Source organism: Peromyscus eremicus, chromosome X, assembly GCF_949786415.1.
Source record: "Peromyscus eremicus chromosome X, PerEre_H2_v1, whole genome shotgun sequence".
Taxonomy (NCBI): Eukaryota; Metazoa; Chordata; class Mammalia; order Rodentia; family Cricetidae; genus Peromyscus; species Peromyscus eremicus.
In genome coordinates, this window is record NC_081439.1 from 41,063,575 (window position 1) to 41,086,576 (window position 23,002).

General features: G+C 35.9%; 1 protein-coding gene across 8 annotated transcripts in view; it reads left to right on the forward strand.

Moving 5' to 3' along the window:
- Nucleotides 1–23,002, forward strand: part of Dmd (dystrophin) — a 2,092,376-nt gene that overhangs the window by 1,496,312 nt on the left and 573,062 nt on the right. For all 8 annotated transcript variants that reach the window (XM_059250112.1, XM_059250109.1, XM_059250111.1 and 5 more), the window contains one exon: nucleotides 3,195–3,312. In XM_059250112.1, the coding sequence (XP_059106095.1) occupies nucleotides 3,195–3,312 (118 nt within the window). The remainder of the gene's footprint in view (nucleotides 1–3,194; nucleotides 3,313–23,002) is intronic.

A 23,002-nucleotide genomic window follows, 5' to 3' on the forward strand; every position in this document is an offset into this window, starting at 1 on the left:
CATTTAAAGTCTGACAACTTCTAATTTAGTTATTAAGAGAACAAAAATAAAAGATGCATTCCAGCCTGAGAAGCAGGTAGGCTAACAGATAGATTCTTCACTTCTCCTTCTGCTTCTCCATATCTAATCTACCAGTCTCATCCCCAGCTCATCTGCTGCAGACTCCCTTCTTCCCCTACCCTCCTCTCCAGTAGACCAACAAATCTTTCCCTCCGAAGCTCCCTCCCCTGACTCATTGATTTATTCCTGCCCCCAACTCTAACAGGCACTTTCTGGGAGCCCACAGGCCACTTTGACCATGGAAACAGGTAGGCTAACTGCAGATCTTCACCTTTATTGGAAAAGAAGAAGTTAAAGTATCTTTAATTGCAGATGATGTGATAGTATACATAAGTGACCCTAAAAGTTCTATCAGGAAGTTTCAACAGCTAATAAGGACTTTTAGCAAAGTAGCTGGATAAAAAATTAACTCACAAGAATGAGCTCTCTTATATACAAATGACAAATGGACTAAGAAATTAGGGAAGCAACATCTTTCACAATAGCCTCAAATAATATAAAATATCTTGGCACAACTTTAACCAAGCAAGTGAAAGACATGTATGTCAAGAGCTTCAAGTCTTTGAAGAAATACATTGAAGAAGATATTGAAAGATGGAAAGGTCCCCCATGCTCATGGATTAGTAGGAATAATATAGTAAAAATGGTCGTCCTACCAAAAGAATCTACAGATTCAAGGCAATACCCACCAAATTCCAACAGAATTTTAATTCTTCATAGACCTTTAAAGGATAACTTTCAGGTTAATATGGAAACACACACACACACACACACACACACACACACACACACACACACACCCCAAAAAACAGGATAGATAAAATAACCCTGAATGTTCTAGTGTCTTTGATACGGGAAGGTACTCTGAACCTAAACACCACCACGGCCACAAAACCCCTGATGCTGCCTGCAGCATATACTGGAGCGATGCGGGCACAAAGTTTGTGGGAGTAACTAACCAATGTCTCATTTGACTGAAGGCCTATTTCATGACATGGAACTCAAACCTGACACTGCTAGGGTGACCAAGAACCCAAGAATAGATAGTCTAGGGACCTAGGGTATAAAACCAAACAAAAAAAATAAGAAATGCACGTATAACATCTGTCAGAATGGTTGTTAATAAATAGAAATTATTGTTTACTTCACCAAATTAAAGTAAAATCTAGTAAGTTTCAGAACCAGAACAAAGTAGAGTGATTTTTTCACATATTTTGGTCATGTTTCTAAGATTTGGCCCATTGGATATAGAGACTAAGATGGCAAATAGAGAAGACTGATGCTTGAAGGCAAAAGGGAGTAATTACTGATTAACATTTATACTTAAAATGTTTTTAATGTTGAACGTATTTCACATGATTTTACAAAAGTCATTATTAAATTAAAATTAATGATATAAGTGTTTCAGAGATGGCTCAGTGGTTATGAGGGCTTGCTGCTCAACCATGAAGATTAGAGTTTGCATTCCAGCCTCCAGGGTTCCAGATTCCAGGGTTCCAGCTTCCAGGGTTCCAGCTTCCAGGGTTCCAGCTTCCAGGGTTTCAGCTTCCAGGTTTCCAGATTCTAGGATTCCAGCTTCAAGGGTTCCAGATTCCAGGGTTTCAGCTTCCAGGGTTCCAGTTTCCAGGGTTTCAGCTTCCAGGGTTTCAGCTTCCAGGGTTCCAGCTTCCAGGGTTCCTGTTTCCAGGATTCCTGCTTCCAGGGTTCCAGCTTCTAGGGTTCCAGCTTCCAGGGTTCCAGCTTCCAGGGTTCCAGCATCCAGGACTCCAGCTTCCAGGGTTCCAGTTTCCAGCATTCCAGCTTCCAGAATTCCAGCTTCCAGGGTTCCAGCTTCCAGAGTTCCAGCTGCCAAGGTTCCAGCTGCCAGAATTCCAGCTTCCAGGGGATAAAGAAAAGAGAATCACTGAGGCTTGCTGGTTGCCAGAACATCTGAAAATCATGAGCTATACATTCTCAGAAAGACCCTATCTCAAAGTACTAAGGCAGAGAGCGATAGAGAAAGAAACCTGAATGTATGACCTCCATGTGCACAGACATATGTACATTTACCACATACACCACATATTCACCAAAATATTTATATAAAGGAAGACTCTGGGGGCTAGAGTTTAAGTGATGCTATCTAAACATTTATAATCATATGGTGAAGTACAGAATTTATTAATAATGAGTATTACCAGCTCTTTATCAATTCATTAAGTCTGAAATGGATCAAAGAAGTTTGGTGATTTTTTTATTTTAAAATTTTTATTTCACTTTACATACCAATCCCAGTTCCCCCTCCCTCCACTTCTCCTCTCACCCCCCTCACCCCATCCCACCTACCATCCATTCCTCAGGAATCCACAAGAATGACACCATCTAAGGCTCCTAGCAATAATGGAGAGGGTGCCTGAACTTACCTTGCCCTATAATCAGATTACTGACTACCCTAATTGTCATCATAGAACCTATATCCAGTAACTGATGGAAGCAGATGCAGTGATCCACAGCCAAGCACTGGGCTGACCTCCTAGACTTTAGTTGAAGAGAGGGAGGAGGGGTCACAGGAGCAAGTGAGGTCAAGATCATCATGAGGAAAACCACAAAGTTTGATGATTTTTAGGGATAGGCAATTTTAAGGAAACCTTCTGCAATTCATCTATATCACCATCTCATTTTGTATGTAATGAATTTCAGGTACAAAGAAATTAAATTAAATAATATATCTTAAATGATATATGAGATTTTTCTGTTTCTAAAATGTATATTCATGTTAATTCTGCAGGTTGATGAGATTACAAATATAACCAACTCTTTTAAAATACACTGTCATGAATCAAAATTACATTTCTTAGAAGTTTATTTACACAAACCCAGATGCTCTGAAATTACTCCATCTTAGTTCTTAGGTAGAGAGACAAGTCTCTAATAAGATTTTCATTTGAACTCATCTTGTATCTAAGAATGAAACACATTTCACATTCAGTTATTTTCCATGAAGCCTTACAAACTGGAGATTCATATCCTGTTACATCTTTTGATTTCTAGAAGTGTTTTGGCTGATTTGAAAATAGCACTTTTCCTTTATGCTGTATAAAAGGAATATACAATGCTGGAGAACTCCCAATGTAACAGATATTTTCTTCTTTCAGGCAACACTACAAGATTTGGAACAGAGACGCCCCCAGTTGGAAGAACTCATTACTGCTGCCCAGAATTTGAAAAACAAAACCAGCAATCAGGAAGCTAGAACAGTCATTACTGATCGAAGTAAGTCTTTTAATGGGCCAGTGAAAGCTAAGGCCAGATGCATGAAACACTAAGTAACAGCTCAAAGTATAGAAAATGTGAAATACTTGTATATGATAACTATTTGTACTGAAGAATATTTTCAGTATATAAAGTAATCCAATAACTGAATATAATTCCCATGAATTGAAAATTTATGAATTTCATAAAGTTAGGGCTTATATAGTCTCAAGGCAGTTCATGGTGAATGTGCTGAACATAGTGTAACATAGATAATCTCCTTAATTATCATTGATCTGAGATGATGTTCAAGGAGATACCAGTCCCTCTCTCATAGTCTTGGTTGTTGGGCCAAGCTTACACTTGTTTCCTAAACCATCTGTTAGGTCTGTCTGCAGTGTCCCTCTAATAATATCATTTACTAGGTATCTTATAAGTGTCAGATATAGTATATGTACATATCAAGCCTTTACAAAGTCACTTTATGCAATTTCATAGTATCTTTTTGGTATATAAGTAATTGGTTCCAAGTTACTCAGATTGTTCAAGCTTTTGAAACAAAAAGCATAGCTTAGAATTTACAAATGTCCTTATGATTTGACAATCTGTTCCTTTGAGTACTTTATCACTTCTTTTTTGTTGTCATTTGTAATATGATCACTAGAACTAAATATATTTATGTTCTGTAGTTATGCATTTCTTGATTCACTTCCTAGAGACACTGTCTCTTTCATTTGTAGTGGTGTTAATTTAAATAGCCTTTTCACAGTTGTGAAATCTAAATTCGGATTGTTGTTCAAACTATGAATATGTATACAAACCAATGTACCAGGTGGACAACATTAACCACTGTGACTAGTAAGCTCTCACGTCTTGCTGGATTTCTGTAATAGAAGTTTACTTTTTTATTCTGTTACAGCCCCAAAATACCATCTATGAAATCATCTGAAAACCCAAATTTCTTCTATCTATTTTTATCCATAACATCTTAGGTATTTAATAGACAGATATAAAATGAGAATTCATCATGAGAATTCATCATGAGCCAACCCTAAAAGTAGTATGCATTCATTTTTATAGTCTGTTTTCGTGTCATGTGACATGGCCCATGTCTGTAAAGATAGTGTGAAAGTAGTACCAGTATTGAGCCCAGGAAGAAGAGAAACAGATTTGGAAAGAAACTAGGCAGTTTCTCCCAACACTAATTTGGAAAAAGAAGAACAATGATTGGTTCTATTATTCTACATTAGATTTCAAGATGTCATTTGTTTATCCAGCATTACAAGAATAATGTGATGGCCAACAGTGTGTTGTTCAACTGATAGATCAGAACTTTCCTTCCCCAAAGTGGAACCTGACAGTTCTCTACCAGGTTGCAATATACCAGGTCAAAAAAGTAAATCTTAATATGCAATTGCTTTGTTTCTTTCCTGAAAAATATAAAAATTTGGTAAAGATATTTATGCAAATCTGACCAGACTCTTAGTCATTTGTTATTTTGCTAATGAGAACTGAATTCCTTTCCCTAAGAGAAAATTAGGATTAATATATTTTGTAATATCTGTTTAATGTCAGATACAGATTTTCCATTATGCCTTGCAATCATTTTTCCTCTGTTGCGTTTACATTTTTTTCATGATATGGATTACAATTGAGTGACTGGAGGGCAGGTGCATGTTTCTCTGCCAATATCAAGTGATTCAAATAACTCTGTTTTTCTAAGCTTTTGTCTTTTAGGAATGAGACCTTTATAAATAATTGCAGCATAAGGGACCAATTCTAATTTAAATAGTCTGTTGAAACATGTCATGCTGGTTATTAAAGCATAACCTAGAATCTGACTTCTGAACATTCATTTATAGAGTTGCTAATGCTGCTACTAGGATAATGCTGACAAGATATGTTTGTCTAAACAATGCCATTTGTAGCCCTGCTATGTTCTAATTTATCTCCCTATTTCAAATCTATGAAATATGATGGAAAATCAATAACCACAAAGTTACATTACTGCTCAAAATATATTTTTTCTTCATATAAATTTGGTTTTTAAGGATAGGTTAGGAATAAAATATTTTCTCATAAAGTTGTATTTGTCCATTAATGGTTTTGATCTTCCTTTTTTATTGCCCTATACCTTCTAGAAATTCTTAAAAATAATCATTTAAATAGAGGAAATATTTAATACATGTGATACTATATTGAAACATTTCCCTACTTGGTAAATCCCAGCTCATAACATTGAACAGTTTGGAAAATATATATGTGGTTATTAGATTCCATCAAGAGCAAACCCAGGGAATAAGCATTTTCCTCACTAATAGTAATAGACCTCAGTAATTAGGTCTACAAAATAGCAATATGTTTTATTATATTGGTCATACTCATATTTTACTGTAAGTGCAAGGGTAAATTTCCTTATAAGTGAGTTCAGATGAGACATTCTGGTGTTCAGATTGCTTATTTTTTCTCCGGTTCTTTCGCTGCTGAATTTGTCAACCATTCCTGGCCATTTTCTTCTTCAAAGGGACTGGGTCAAGGGACCAAAAGCACATAAAATAAGAATGCTTTGACGTTGCTTCCCCAGAGGTATCTGAATTATGCAAAATTCTTGTCCGTGCCCACTACTATTGCAAAGCATAACACCACGATACCTTGCATAGCAGTGCAGAGGGTATGGAAAGAAAGATCCTGCTTTATTATTCTGTTCCGTTCACAAATAATACTGGCCAATGTGATTCTCCTAACATTTGTATTTGAGGGCCTTACTTTTGTAGCTTTTTCTTCCATAATCCCCACCATTACCATCCTGAAGCCATAGCATACCATAACAAAAGCACATACAAGTTTTTTAGAGCAAGCTGCCTGGATTGGCCATTTGGCTTTGTTATCTTGGATAAAAAGAATAATCTCTACAAATTTCTGACCTCGGTTTCCTTTTATGTAAAATCGAATTACTTATATATGCCTTGGTGAAATAGCATATGCTATACTTAGGGCAGAACCCTGGTAGAACCTCAGTGACAGTGAGCGTCAGCTAGTGCCATTTTAATTATAATCTGTTTGGGTTATTTGAATGCATATTTGAACACTATCCAATGAACTTTTAGTAGCTTTTTGTTTATCTCATTACCAAAAAAAGCAGCAATTCAAAATACTTAACAGTGAATGCTGCTTGGAAAACATGAAATAAGTTATGTAGATAAAATTAAATGATTAGAGAAAATTTTATCTGAGTAGTAAGGAAATTCATGTAAGTTGGTTCACTTCAGTGTTCCCTATAAATGAAGGAGGTGCTTATTAATGTTACCATTTTTGAGATAGAAAATTAAGTCTTTGGAAAGATCAACTAATTTCTTGGAGGAGGTTAGGAAGATGATACATGAACAACTATAAGTCAAGCCCATGTCTACATGGCATTAAGGCTTTTAATAGGTAAAACTGAAAAAGCTGGTTATCCACCAAATGCGGCTACCTGCATAAGACCTGTACACATTTGAAACAGGCAATATTTCATCACGGTGGCAGAGGAACATACCATACCTCACCCCTCCTTGAAAAGATATCAGCAGTAAATTGTTGCTGAGGGAAGAGGAATAATTTTATTTAGTGGTATAGTGACTAGTAAGTTGCCCAGTCTCCAAGTAAATCAACCCCAACCTATGCTCATATAAGGAAGCTTAATTAAACAGTGAATTAGAAAAGTCTTGAAACTAGGAAAGGGATTTTTGGGGAATAAGTAGGCTGCTCAGTGTGAGAAATGGCATAATTTAATAGTGAGAATAAATATAATTTAAAGTATATTATGTATATTATGAAATTGAACAGGAATAAAAATATTTTTTCAAAAGGAAAGGCTAGCTAGTCAAAGAATAGGAAGGATTATGTGTTTGAGAGAGAACTTTTCCTATTGGATTTTCTTCCCTAAGAAATGATTCTCTTAGATGATGAAGTCTGAGGCAAATAATAGTTGTATGAATCTCTGTTGTCTGTAAGACCTTGTTGCTGAAGACACCATATATTTAAATCATAGAACATGGAAAAATCAAGCTGATATGGACCTTCATCCTCATAGTGCTGAAAGATGCTGCCCATGCTACTGGAGGAGAAAAGTAATCACCAGTCTTACATTCTACAAACCTTTTGACCTACAATAATGACTGACCTGGCAAGATATGCCCAGGATACTATAGTGGCACAAACATCATGAGAGTAACCAACCACTTTCAGCTTGGATTTAAGACCTGTTCCACCAGATGAAACCCATACCCGAAACCATCATCAGGATAACTACTTGTAGTTATACAGTCCATATGTCCTAATGGAGATCCCACTACTATTATTCTGATAAATGGGCATGGTGTTAAGTAAACTTCTAATGAGTTATTGTTATAGCAATACATCAGCACATCTCTCAACTCTCATCTGAAGAGCTTGTATTTGTAGTAGATGTTGATTAACATGCTGACCCAGGTTCAGAGAATAAGAGACTATGGAATGTTCAGTCCCAACAGAAGCATGTATTCTACACCTTCCTCTCCAACCCAAAGCTCAGAGACCACTGGAGGAAGATGGGGTGGAAAGATAACAGTAGATAATTGCAAGGAAACATTTTTTTTGTCACAGCAGAGCAGCTTCACATATAAACTTACAGCAGTTGGAACAACATGTACAAATCCTGTGTAAGCATAAGCCCAACTAGCAGAGTTAGGCATACAACCCACCCCTATCCATGGAGCTATTGGCAATTGTTAGCTACTAGGAGAGGAAGAGTCAGTTTCCTCTGAGAGTAAGTTTACCATGTAAGACCACATATATAAGACCACACATCCAACAATATTTGAGCAGCAAAAATTGGTCTTAAAGGATTTTTTTTTAAATAGGACCCAAAATAGGATGGATGGGGGGGTGAATCTGGAAACAGTTGGGAGAAGGGAGTGAATATGACTAAAAAAAGAAACACAAATAAAGCTCTCAAATAATGATTTCTTAAAAAGCCATTTCTAACCTGATTGCAAAGACAAGGAAAAGCTGTTAGAAAGATGCATATTGAAATATAGTACTTGGCAGTGCTCTGAAATTATTTACTACTTTGCTGGAGATTTGGGCTTGAATTCAGTATCCAAAATGAGAGTCAGAACCTGTCAACCTCTCCTCACTTGGGAGTAACATAGAAGTCTACTTTTCTCTCCACCTTATTCATAGTATGTGCATTCTGCATGGCAAACATCACATCCATGGAATCCGATTGTTAAACTGGAAGCTGCTAGGGTTCTGGAGGTACCTCTGACTATTGCTGTTTTGGCTACTTTCTTTGCTTTCTCCACTTCTAGAGAATGATTTGGGATCCAGACAAGTCCTTACTTAATACCACTCATTGTGGTCTTGCTTATATTTTTCCTATAAGTAGAAGAGACAAATCCTCCTTTACCTCACCAATTTACACGCAAAAATGTGATATATAGGAGTATGAGCTCCCTTCCTGTTCTGGAGACCCAGCCATGCCACAGCTAGAAAACACTCTTAAGCTTCTCTGCTTGTGGTTCATATTGCTGGTCAGCTTCACATTCATTATAGCCAGAAAAATGGTGTACTTGTGAAATAGGTACATCTAGTTAGGTGATAACATTGGCTAGGACATCCTTGACAGCTGTGACTTACCATGTTGGCAAGAGTGTGGTAGCTGGTCTTTGTATTCTCATGTATTGTCTTGTAGTCTGGATCAGACTGCATCTTAGCCATTTACATAGGGTCAATTCATTTGAGATCATCCTCAAGACTTGGAAAACCGTCATTCCCCTTTCTCTTGTTCATAATTATACTTATATTTACACTGTGAAAAAAGATATGAATCAACATAAATAAAAATTATCCTAAGTAAAAAGCAGTTGGGTTACTTTTCTAATATAAATATATGGCACATTCTAGATACTCAAAACGGACTGTCATGGGGAGAGAAAGTTCTTATAGTGGCAGCTGAGGGGATTTGAGTAGTTGCTATTTCATAACTGTAATTTTGCTACTGTTATGAATTGTAATGTAAATATCTGACATGCAGGATATCTGATGTGTGGTCCTCAGAGTGCAAGGTCTTGAGTTTTTGTCAACCAAACCAGGACTACAGAAACAGCACATCAAGTCCTCAGAAAGAGTTGTTTCTTTAGAGTTATTTTTCAGCTATAACTTTTCATATCAGTCCAGAATTCTCTGATAAATTTGGTAAAATCATATACATTTTAAGAGAAAGAATTCACATTGCATTGCTTAAAGACCTCATCCAGAGGACAGCATATGGGAGAATATTCACTGAATGAGAATTGAAAATACTCTCTCAGAAATTGTTTGAATTAACAGACAGTTTTATGGAAGATTTCTCAACCCATCATTCATTGCTACAACCAAATGCATCAAATCCTTTGTGGCAAAATAAAAAGTCTGTGTTATTCCATATATATTTTTTTAAAAATCTCTATTGTTTATGAAATGCTAGCCAATATTTTCTTCCCAGGTATTTCCTATTAAAGGGTTGCTTATTTTAGAAATAGTGTAGTCTACCATATAAATTTTGTTCTTTTGACATGGAACACCTGCTGTCAATCTGTTGTAGCTACATGGAACTTTCAAAATTTATACCCACCAGGATGTCCTGGCAACCAAAGAGTACAGTTCAGTTCAGCTAACATTTGAATGTTTACTTGGTGCCAGGTAAATCAGAGGCTATGGAGAGGATACAGAGAGAAAGAAGCTTTTGTCTTTTTCTTAAAGAAGCTTGTGATCAAATGTTGGTACTTGGACAAGCATGCGCTGGCAAGGCAGTCTAAGTACCACAGTAGAGCATCATTACAGACTGAGAAACAGCAAGAAAAGGGACTTTGGGCTCTGAGTGACAGGGCTCCTGAATTTTTTCTAAGAGAAAGTTATATTTACTCTAGTAATGAATATGACTTTGAAAATCAAGATACTGAAGAGAGTAGAATATTTAAGAAAGGAATGACAGAAGTATTCATAATAGGAGCTGTGATAGTGATGGCGTAAGAGTTGAATTTGTAGAAATAGAATTGTGTGTAGTGCAGACCATAAGAGAATAGTGGCAGTGGAATAGTTAGAAATTACCTGGAATAGCTTGCACAGTGACAGGGTACTGAGTGAAGAGTGAATAATATAGAGAAGAGCATACCAGGAAAAACAGAGTTAACCACTTGCCTTCTGGATCTAATAGTCCACTTGCTCTTATATGTGTGTGTTATATAAAAATACTTTACAGAAGTAAAAATGAATATCCAGTAAAAACAAATTTAATAATTATTTTAATAAGAATTTAAATACAATAGATTTCTTTATATTGAATAGATTTTTATACAAAACACCATTTTTTTCTCAATGACTTTTCCATTTATTAGTTTGTGGTTGCCTTCCTTAATTTTTCATTTATTTAAAATATACTCTTGTTTCCTATGATATATTCTGATTATGTTTTTCACTGCCTGTACTTCTACCAGTTCCTCCCTGCCTCCCGTCCCATGCAGATCCATCCCATTTCTATCTCTCATTAGAAACCAAATAAGCATCCTAAGGGAATGGTTCTCAACCTGTGGGTCATGACCCTTTGAGGACCACAGATCAGATGTCCTACATGTCAGATATTTACATTACAATTCATAACAGTAGCAAATTTACAGTTATGAATAAAATAATTTTTGAACAAAATAATTTTGGGGTTGGGGTCACCACAACATGAGAAACTGTATTAAAGGGTAGCAGCGTTAGGAAGGTAGAGAACCACTGATCTAAGGGACAATGATAAAATAAAATATAATGAGATAAAACAAAAATAGACAAATCATAACAGGACAAAAAAAATAAACAAAGAATTGAGCCCAAGAAAAGGCACATAAAACAGATACAGATGCAGAGGTATACTCATTCACACACTCAGGAATCCCATAAAAAACACAAAACTGGAAGCCATAATATATATGCAAGGGATCTATAGGAATTTTATATATAAAAAGAACCTGACACATCATTATGAGACAAGGAACTCCAAAGATGCTGTTGAATTTGTTTTCTGTTGGCCATCTACTACTGGCATGCAGCCTATCCTTAACAGTAGATTGTTTCCACAGTGAATCTTCCTTAGAGAAAACTAAGTTTTTATTTGCAAGTAGTTATCAACTGGAGATAGCTTCAGGTATAGGGGTGTGGCATGTGTCCACTTCCCCTTTCAGCTCTAGGACCCCATCTGGAGCAGGCCCATGCTAGCCCTGTACATATTCCCTTTGTCTCTGTGAGTTCATGTTGTATTTAGAAGGCCTTGTTTCTGTGGTGTCCTCCATCCACTCTGGTCCTTACATTCTTTCTGCATCCTCTTATGCAGGGGTCCCTGAGACCTGAGAGGAGAGACTTAGTGGAGATATCCAATTTATGTCTGAGTGTTCCCAGGTCTTTTACTCTCTGCATGTTGTCTGGATGGGAGTCTGTATTTCTTCCTATCTGCCACAGGAGGAAGCTTCTCTGATAATGGCTGAGTAAGGCACTGATCTATGAATGTTGCAAAATGTCATTAGAAGTCATTTTATTGCTACATAGAAGAGTAGGATTTGGATTTTCTCTAGATCTTGGGATCTCTAGTCTCAGGTTCTTGATCACCCAAGCAGTATCAGGTCACATCTCATGGTGTGGGCCTTAAATCAAAACAGGTATTGGATGGTTACCCACAAGCTTTGTGCTACTATTGCACAAGAGTATCTTGCAGGCAGGACACCATTTTAGATCGAAGGGTTTGTAGCTGGTTTTATGTTTGCATTTCTTCTTTGGTAGCAGGCAGAGTACCTTCCAATAACAAGAATACTAGTCTCTACGGGTGAATGTCCTCTGTAGGCACCAGATTGACTTCTCCATTTTCAGTGAGTTCTGTAGGTATTATCTTCAGCAATCCTTGCCTTCAGTTTGTGAAGACCTACAGCCATGGCAACAGCATGGCTTGTTTAGGGGTTGCCAAGGGACTACTTTGGTCAACAATTCACGTAGATATAACCCATTCCCAGTACTGGAAACTTCATTTGCTAACAAGAGAAGTCCAGTTGGGGTTCTGTCTGCCTGTTATTTCAAGAATTCATTTAAATCAACTTCATATATATTAGGAATGGATGTTAGGAATATATTTTAGGAAGTTTCTACTGTATTAGCTTTCCATACCACTACTCATATGGCCCTTAATTTTAGCTGTCTCACTCTGTGTGTCCTCCCTTGTCCCCCTATTCCTCTCCCTTCTTGCTTGATCCTCCAGTTCCTGTCACCCATTCATCTTTAACTATGAATTCTCTTTCCTCTTCATGGGGAGATGTAGTCACCACCACCCCCTAGTGCCTTGTGTTACACCTAACCTCTGTGGGTCTATGGATTATAGCTTGCTTATTGTAGATTCAACAGCTAACATTCACAAGCAAATATATACTATATTCATCTTTCAGGGACTAGATTACCTCACTTGAGGTGATTTTTTTTCTAGTACTATCCATTTTCCTGTTAATTTCATGGTTTCATTATCTTTAACAGCTTATTTATATTCCATTTTGTAAATGTACTACATTTTATTTATCTATTCATCTGTTTAGTGATATCTAAGTTGTTTCCAACTTCTGGCTATTAGGAATAGGGCAGCAGTGAACATGGTTGAGTCTCTATGGTAGGATGAAGTGTCCTTTAGGTATGTGCCCAAAAATGATATAATTGTATCTTGAGGTAGATTGAGTCATATCTTCCTGAGGAACTGCCACGTTGATTTCCACAGTGGTTGCACAGGTTTGCAGTCCCAACAGGAGTGGATGAGTATTTACCATCTTTGCCAGCATGAGCTTTCATTTGTGATCTTAGCCAATCTGACAGGTATATGGTGAAATATCAAAGCAGCTTTGATTTGCCTAGCCCTGATGATCAAGGATGTTAAACATTTCTTAGTTTTTTTTATCCATTGGTTTTTATCTCTTCTGAGTTTTTCTGTTTAGATCTGTGCCCCATTTTTTAATTGAATTATTTGTTTTCTTGATATCTGTATGAGTTCTTATTTATATATTTTGGATATTAGCACTCTATCAGATTTGCAGTTGATAAAAATCCTTTCCCTTTCTATAGGCTGCCCCTCTATCCTAATGATAATGTCCTTTGGTGTTTAGAAGCTTTTCAGTTTCATGATGTCCCATTTATGAATTTTTTGATCTTAGTGCCTGTGGTAACAGTTTTCTGTTTAGAAAGTCTTTTTCTGTACCAAATGAGTTCAAGGATATTGCCCACTTTTTTTCTGTCATGTACAGTGTATCTGGTTTTATGTTGAGATATTTGATCCATTTGGAGTTGAGTTTTGTACAGGGTTATAAGTATGGATCTATTTGGATTCTCTTACATACAGCCATCCAGTTTACCCAGCATGTTGATTAATAGAATCTATTGAAGACCTGGACATAAATCCACATACCTATCAACACCTGGGGTTTGATAAAGAAGCCAGAAATACACACTGGAAAAGAGACAACATCTTCAGTATCATAAATTACTGAGTATCCATGCCCCTTAACCAAACAGGATGGTTTGGACTCATCACCCCCATTGTTTTGAGCCTGTGGTGAGAAAGCACATTGTGCCAAAGTATATGGGTCAGAGCATATTATGACCTAGATGAGCAGCAACAATAAATTTATGAATCCTTGTTTAGACGAAGGCAGAGTAACTAAAAGATTAAACAAGTGTTCTCACTTTCTGAGTGTAACAGTGTGAAGCAGTATTTCTGTTCCCTTGCCACTGTCATCACTTACATAAAAAGAGAAAAGTCTTTTCATTCCTATTTAGTAGGAACAGTAGTAGTAGTAGTAATAGTAGTAGTGATAGTAATATTTATTTTCTTTCAACATTAGTTTTTAAAGATTTTTAAATTATTAATTTGTATGTGTGTTCATTTGTGTATAGTTATATGCTCATGCATTCTAGTGCAAGAGAAGGTCAGAAGAGGGTATCAGATCACCTAGAACTGGAGTTACAGGCAGTTGTGCACCACCATGTGGGGGCTGGGAACCAAAATCTAACCCTCTGTAAGAGAATAAAATGTTCTTAACTGCAGAGCCATTTCTCCAGCCTTTTCTTTCAGTGTTAATTACTAGTTATAGTGCATTGTTCCAGATAAATAGAACTTATAGAGTGTATGACGGTGAGTTCATGTGTGTTTGTGTGCAAGAGAGAGAGAAAAAGAAGTAACTGGGGAGAGGAAGACAAGGAAAGAAATTCTGAAGCATTGTTTTACAGAATTGTAGGAGCAGACAAGTTCAAAGTACATAGGACAAGCTGGCAAGGCAAAGGCATGGGAAGTGTTGATGCTGGATTTCAATGGAAATCTGGAGGCAAAATTCCTTTCACTCCTGGGGACTTCGGTCTTCCCTCTTAAGGCCTTCAATTGATGGGATTATGATTATCTCCATTATGGAATGTAATCTGCTTTACTAAAATATTAACCACACATAAACATACCTTCACAAGTCTAGACTGGTGCTTGACTAAACAACTGTGGAAAATTTATCAACTTAGATTTCACAATGCCGTGCACTCTTTTAGATATAAATCTCATGATTCATTTTAATAGCATACAGTTAATAAGGGACCTGAAATATTTATTAAATACTAGAAATTGTCTTTAATATTCTAAAGAATTTCAGAATCATCAAAAGAATAACTTATATATAAAACATCTTACCTATAAAATGAAATTAGAGGGCTGATGAGATGAATCAGCTGTAAAAGGCACTTGCTACCAAGCCTGATGACTTTAATTTAATCCTCAGGACCCACAATGGTACAAGGAGAGAACTGACTCCTGCAAGGTATCTTCTAACCTTCATACTCGCATATATGTGTGGACAAACAAACAATAAATAAATACGTAAATAAATATAAAATATGTAAATCAAATATGTTTATAATCAGTCTCTAAGTTGTGCTGAATGTATACTAAATATCTCTCATGAACATAATCTTAATGTCTCTTTTCAATTCTGAGGATTAATAGAAAAATGTATTTAAATAACCTTTTACTTGAATAATTAATTTTATTATACAGGTTTATGTTAGGCCCTTTTCATGCAAGTATGTAATGTACTTTGAGTTTATCCCCTCCATCCCTCAATAGCTTCACATTTCTCACACCTCCTCTTTTCCATTCATCTCCTTTGTTTCCAAACACTTTTGCTTCTTTCATACCACTCCACATACAGCATGTAATGTACCTATTGAGTCTGGGACCCATAGGTGAGAGAAAACATGCAGTATTTGCTCTTCTGAGACTGACTAAGTGGACTTAATATAATTATCTCCAATTATACCCATTTTACTTAGAATGGCATAATTTCCTCTTTATGCTGAAATGCGTTCCATTGTATATAAATCACATTTTCCATTCCTTGGTTGATGGGCAATGGTGCAATATACATCGATGTGCAAGTATTTCTGTGATTTTTTTTTTAATTTTGGACAAATATCCAGGAGTGGTATAGCTGATTCATAAGATAGATGTATTTATAGCTTTTTCAGGGATCTCCATACTGGCTAACACATTCTGGACTAGTTTACATTCTCACCAGCAGTACATAAGGGTGGCCCTTTTATCTGCATTCTCATTGGCGTTTGTCATTATTTTTTCCTTTAAATTTTTTATTCATTTTACTTGCCAACTCCAGATCCCCCTCTCATCCCTAATCGTGCTCCCCTCCCAGCATCCCTCCCCTAACTCCCCTTATCTCCTCTTCCAAAAGGATAAGGCCTCCCATGGGGAGTCAGCAGAGCCTGGTACATTCAGTTGAGGCTGGTCTAAGCCACTCCCCCAGCCTCAAGGCTGTGCAAGGTGTCCCACCATAGGCAGTGGGCTCCAAAAACCCAGCTCATGCACCAGGGATGGATTCTGATCCTACTGCCTAGGAGCCCCCTTAAGCAAATCAAAGTACACAACTATCTTGCATATGCAGAGGGCCTAGTCTGTTTCCATGCAGGTTCCACAGCTGTTGATCTAAAGTTTGTGAGTCCCTATGAGCTTGGTTCTGTTGTCTCTGTAGATTTCCCCATCATTATCTTGACCCTCATTGCTCATAAAATACCTCTTCCTTCTCTTTGACTGGATTCCTGGAGCTCGGCCTGGTGCTTGGCTGTGGATCTCTGCATCTGTTTCCATCAATTACTGGGTAAAGGCTCTATGAGGACAGTTAGGGTATTCACCAATCTGATTACCGGGGTAGGCCAGTTCAGGCACCCTCTCCACTATTGCTAATAGTCTATCTAATCTGGGGTCGTCCTTATGGATTCCTGAGAGTTTCCCTAGCACCAAGTTTCTCCTTTACACCATAATGTCCCCTTCTATCAAGATATCTAAATCCAAATATTTAAATATTTAAATATTTAAATCCAAATAAATATCTAAATATTTAAATCAAATGTGTTTATAGTCATTCTATAAATTGTGTTGAATGTGTACTAAATATCTATAATGAAAATAATCTTAATGTCTTTTTTTTCAATTCTGAGGATTAATAGAAAAAGATTTTAAATATTCTTTAAAACTAAATTATCAAATCCAATTGTGTTCAGCTAATATTTTAAGTGAATATATACCATAAAAAACAATTTTATTTCAAGTTATATACTTCCAATTAATGATATAAAGTGTTAATACTTGTTTATTTGTATTATGTTTAATCTTAAGGGAAAACATTTAAGTTAATAAATGTACTCATTCACTTTTAAAATAAATAATGAACACAGTTATTAAGCCAAGTAATAAGAATATTTTTAATATTTTAGTATGCTAGAATAAATATAGTAGTTAAGGACATATAAAAATTTCATACACAAATGAGCTAATAATACAAATATAAGTCAGAGAAAGGTGTGCTAACAAAAGGAGATTCCAGATTCATAAAATTGCTACCTGTATGTTAGTTTGACCCACATATAATTGCTTAGCATGACAATCCAACCTCTCATGAGACTATGGCAGGAAGTTTGACTTCCAGATGAAACTAGGGTAGATAGTGCAATTCTTTTTCTGCATTGCTTTCAAATGATAAACTAAGAATCTCCAATAATATGTAGGTGTTGCATTAGACAAAAGAAATAAAAAGCTTCCCCTTGGTGTAATTTAACCAAGAGCAAGCTCAGATTTAAATTCTCTACTCCTGTCTCCCTATATCTTCCATCTTCCCTATCTGTCTGTTGTATGAGTCTGAACTTGTGAGTGTCTGAATTCTGTCTTGAGTGTATTTATGCCCATTACTCTCTCTATATCCTTAACCAAGGGCTTTTCTCTTTCTGTTGTTGAACAGCACAAAAAGCATTTCATGGGGAAGGAATGGGAAACTTTATAGAAACTTTTAACAGAGTTTTACAAATGATTATGTTGCTAACTCCAACTGACTCAAGCTGATCCATTTAACAAACAAATGCTATCAAGCAATATCCCTATGCTATGTCCAATATTTATGGTGGGTATTCACTATATAATGTTATTTTCATCCTACTTGTTGTTTTCAGCAAATGATTATCATACATACAAACATTGCTCTCTGGGTAAGGGGAATGAAAGAGTATATAACTTAAGATTATAGCTATGTGTTTCCTGATTTGATAAATGTTGATATATGGGAAAACTAAGTCAAGAAATGTTGGCTGCTTTATTGTTCTCTTAAAGGCAGGTTAAATAAACAGACTGAGTAAACAGCAGGAGAGCAGTGTTAAGTATGAATTGAACCCAAAGTATATTAACTCAATCAAAAGTTCCAGTCTTAGAAATTAAGATATATTTTTATCATGATGCATTTTCATATCTCTTCTAGTCTGTCTATGTCTGTCTGTCTCTGTATCTCTGTATCTATGGCTCTCTTTCTGCCTGTCTCTCTTTCTGCCTCTCTGTCTCTCTCTCTCTCTCTCTCTCTCTCTCTCTCTCTCTCTCTCTCACACACACACACACACACACACACACACACACACATACATGCACATGCACACACTTTTCTTTAATTTCATTTTAGGAATGCTGTAGCATTATCAACATTGGATCTAAAACCAGATTTGTTAGAGTTAAGCCAAATGTCTGTGACATTTACTTAGTTGTAGTGCTACCTTTGGAAAATTATTTAATATGTAATATACCCACGTACATAGTTATAAATTATATATTTATATATAAATAATAAGATACTAGTAATATAGTTATATAAAGTACCAAATTCTGATCATGTCAACTAAAATCAAATGTATGGGAATGAATTGGCTCAAAACCTGAAGATCCTCAGAGAAACTAATTCATATAGCACATAAAACAAAGTCACATTTAAACCATTTTAGAAAGATATGAATCTAATATGGAAAACATACCAGAACATACTAGAAACCAAGAGTCCACTATTAGAAACGGTAGAATTTTAGTTCAGCTAGAGACAGGAAAGTGGGGAAACAAGATAATTTATTAATTCTTAGGTGCCACATTTGTTAAGTAGCAATGCCAGAGGTTAAGATTTCCAATAATTTCTGTGTCACTTCATGTACTGCTCTCGTATCCTTCACTGAACCATAAACTTCAAACTGTTAACTTTAGCTGGAAGGTTTCTCCAGTCCTGCCTGGCCCCACAGTCCCTCAGCCGCTTATAAAATAATCATTCAGAGGCTTATATTCATTACCAATTGTATGGCCTATGGCAGGCTTCTTGCTATATCTTTTAACTTAACCCATTTCTATTAGTCTATAAGTTGCCACATGGCCATAGCCTTACCGGTCTGCTGGCATCTTGCTGCTCCTTCTGCTGTGGTTGGCATCTATCTCCAGACTCTTTCCTATCTCTCCTTAGATTTCTCACCTTCCTCTAAGCTGCCTTGCCATAGGCCAAAGCAGCTTATTTATTAACCAATGGGAACATATATTCACAGTGTACAGAAAGACATCCCCAGCAGTTAACACCTTTGAATTATTGTAATTCTAGCATAATGTTATGAACATAACATATATGCTGTAAATACTTACCGATTTAATGGAAGGTCTCATGAAGGAGATGGTTGCTAGTGTAGGCCACAAGTTACCACCAACATGTCTATGCTTTTTAGTTACCATTAGGAAGAACAAGCATAAAGAGATCAATAAAATGCATTTCAATAACAAAAAAAATGGAAACCAAAGTAAAAACACTTTGACTTTGAAATGACAGGGGAGTTTTCAATCTTACAAGTCAGGGAGTCTCATTTTAATAGGACAGATTTGAAAAGCACCTTTATATGTTCACATAAATTATCCTTGCAGAATATGATTTGCTTGGCCATATGATTTGGCCTTTAGTTTAGTTTGCTTGTTGTTCTGATTTTAATGATAGAGAACTTTTACATTGAAAAACTCAAATCCCTGTCTTCATAATTTTAAATGCAAAGGAAAGTAAAATTTCACACGCACACACACATGCACACACACACTGTGCATGACTAAGTAACTTGTTATTTCTACGGCAAGCAAAACACGTACCAATTCACAGCAGCTGGTAAGATGTTGTGACCATTAAAAATATTAAAATCAATTGCCTTACACTTCCTTATGTAGGTAAAAAGTTTTCCATATTTTAAGACTAAAAACAGCCAAACCAACTATGATGCTTTACGTCAGTTAGTAGTAAAATCTTAAACAGTCACTGCAGAGTTATTTATTTTAACTGTACTCATTTTATTTATATTTTAATTAAATGGTATCATTTCCTTCTTTATGTGTACCTGATTCTAAAATTATATACCATAAGTTGCATAGTGATTTAGCATAAGTCAACTTTAAATAGTTCTTATATAGAGTTTCTATAATGTGTCTACATCATAAATGTAGGACTTAGATTGTAATTTTAAAATTCAGTCCTACAGACTAATGGGTTTATGTAACTACTCAGTAGAGATATATAGTTTGTTGAATATCAATTTCTTATTTTAAACCAAAATTAGTATTTTTGAGCAATAAAAATGATGATAATTTCAAAACTACCTTATTAAAATCTATATTGAGAAAACATGCAGAATCTTTCTATCCCTGCATTACCTCAGTATAATCTTTTTCTAGTTCCATTCATTTACCTTCAAAGTTTATGATTTCACTTTTCTTTTTAGCTGAATAATACTCCATGTATATACATACCACATTTCCATTCCATTTTCCATTCATTGGTTGAAGGACATTTAGATTGTTTCCATTTCCTAGATAGAGAATCAAGAAACATGGGAGACCAAGTATTTGTGGAGTAAGATATTGAGTCCTTTGGGTTTATGCCAAGGGTCATATGGTGGCTCTATTCTAGATTTTTGAGGAAACTGTACACTACTTTTCATAATGGCTGCACCAGTTTACAACTGCACCAACCTGAATGAGCATTCCATTTCCCCACACCCAGGCCAGTATTTGTTGTCAGTTGTTTTGTGATCTTGGCTCTTCTAACCAGGGTAATATGAAATATCAAAGTAGTTTTAATTTACATTTCCTTAATTGCAAAGCATTTTCGCCAGTTTTTAAAACGTATTTCTTACCCATTTTTATTTATTTTATGATAACTCTCTGTTAAGATCTTTATCCATTTTTGAAATAGAAACTAATAAAGAATTTAATCTATTTCACATGCTAAAGCAATTCGAACAGTTATTTCATTTAAATAGTAGATTTATAGTAAAATAGCATACTATGAAAATAATAAAATATCATGAAATTGTGCTCACAAATGATTTAAGTTCATTAGAAAAATACATACAGCGATGGTTGTTCCAACTTTCTCATATAAGCAGCAGACAGCTTAAAGGTGGCACCTTCCTTTAAAGAACCTATAAATTAATGTTAGTACCTACAAAACAATCATCAAATGTTGACCAAAAGCTTTTTTTTCGGTTTTTTTCGCGACAGGGTTTCTCTGTGTAGCTTTGTGCCTTTCCTGGGACTCACTTGGTAGCCCAGGCTGGCCTGGAACTCACAGAGATCTGCCTGGCTCTGCCTCCCGAGTGCTGGGATTAAAGGCGTGAGCCACCATCGCCCGGCCCCTGACCAAAAGCTTTTAAAGTTAGGCACAATGGTGCATGCCTGTAATACCAGCATTTAAGAAGCTGAAGCAGGATTGTTTTTGTGAGGCCAGCCTGAGCTACATAAAGAAACCCTGTCTCAAAACTTTTTTGTTTACTTTCAAGTTTATGTAAACAAAGTACAGACTAACCTTCTAAAATTTACAGGACTTCTGAGAGTTATGGCTCCTTTGTATATATGTGTAAGTCTGCAAATGTTTAATAATTTACTTTATATAACATAATCAAACTGGAGTAAAAATAATTTTACTTATTTCCCCAAAATGTGCTACATTACTTTAAAAATATGACCTAAACTTTTTCCTTAATGAGTTGCATGAATATATAAATTATACGAATTGAAAATATGCATATAATATATTAAAATTTTTATTCAGACATTTATTAATCAGTGTTCATTATGTACTTAAGAGTGTGAAAAGTGCTTTAGTAGGAATTATTAGGTATGAAATTTAAAACAGCAAAGTATTATACATAATATATGTACAATATAAGGAAAATATAAACACTATGTTTATGACATTTTTTATTCATTCAGTTCTCTACACATCCATTCATTTATTCATTGCTCATTACTTCATTCAATAACTATTTAGCTCAAGGGTGTAGACGGAAGTTTCTCCAGTCCTATTGGACCCTGCAATTCCATAGCCGCTTAGAAAATAATCATTCAGAGGCTTAATATTAATTGAAAACTATTTGGCCTATGGCTCAGGCTTCTTGCTAGCTAGCTCCTGTAACTTAACTCAACCCATAACTATTAATCTATATATCACCACGTGTTCCATGGCTTTATCTGTGTCTCATTACATGTTGCTCCTTGGAGGGTAAGTTGGCATCTCCACCCACTCTCCTTCCTTCTCTCACTATCTCTTGGATTTTCCCACCTGGCTCCATCATGCCCTGCCATAGGCCAAAACAGTTTTATTTATTAGCCAATGGGAGCAACACATATTCACAGCATACAGAAAGACATCCCACACCAAACGGTAAAGAACATAGATAAATGAATCACTTTGTAAAGTAATTGACAAGCTAGAAGTTATGAGCATACTAAAAAGAACTTTGATACAAAGCAAAAATGAGGTATAAGCAACAAAAAGAAGTGCAAAGACAAAAGAGATTTGGTCTAATGTGGCAAGAATTGTGCCTATTTTGTTTCATCATCAATTTCCCCAAACCTAGGTCAGTTCTGAGCACAAAATCAGTTTAGATTAGTTTGAGAAAAGAAAAGAAAAGCTGAACCTGGACCTTAGTGCTGGAAGAAAGGATATTTTCAGTTAGACTCAAAAAACACCATTGCATCCTAACAATGACAGTACTAACTTAAATCAGATATTTTTTATTCCTCTCACTCCTCACTCTACTCCCATTTAAAATGATCAGAATAAGAAATGGAATGTATTTCGAGCTGGAGCTATAACTCTTCAGGAAAGCAAGATGGGATGTATGGCAGAGAACAGCCACCTACATCATGACTGGGATGCAGAAAAGAAAAGAAGGCTTTGGGGATGCAACTCAGCTGGGACAGCTCTTGGGTTCTGTCCAAACATCATGAGAAAACTGGATGTGGTTGAGGCAGGAGAATCAGAAGCTTAAG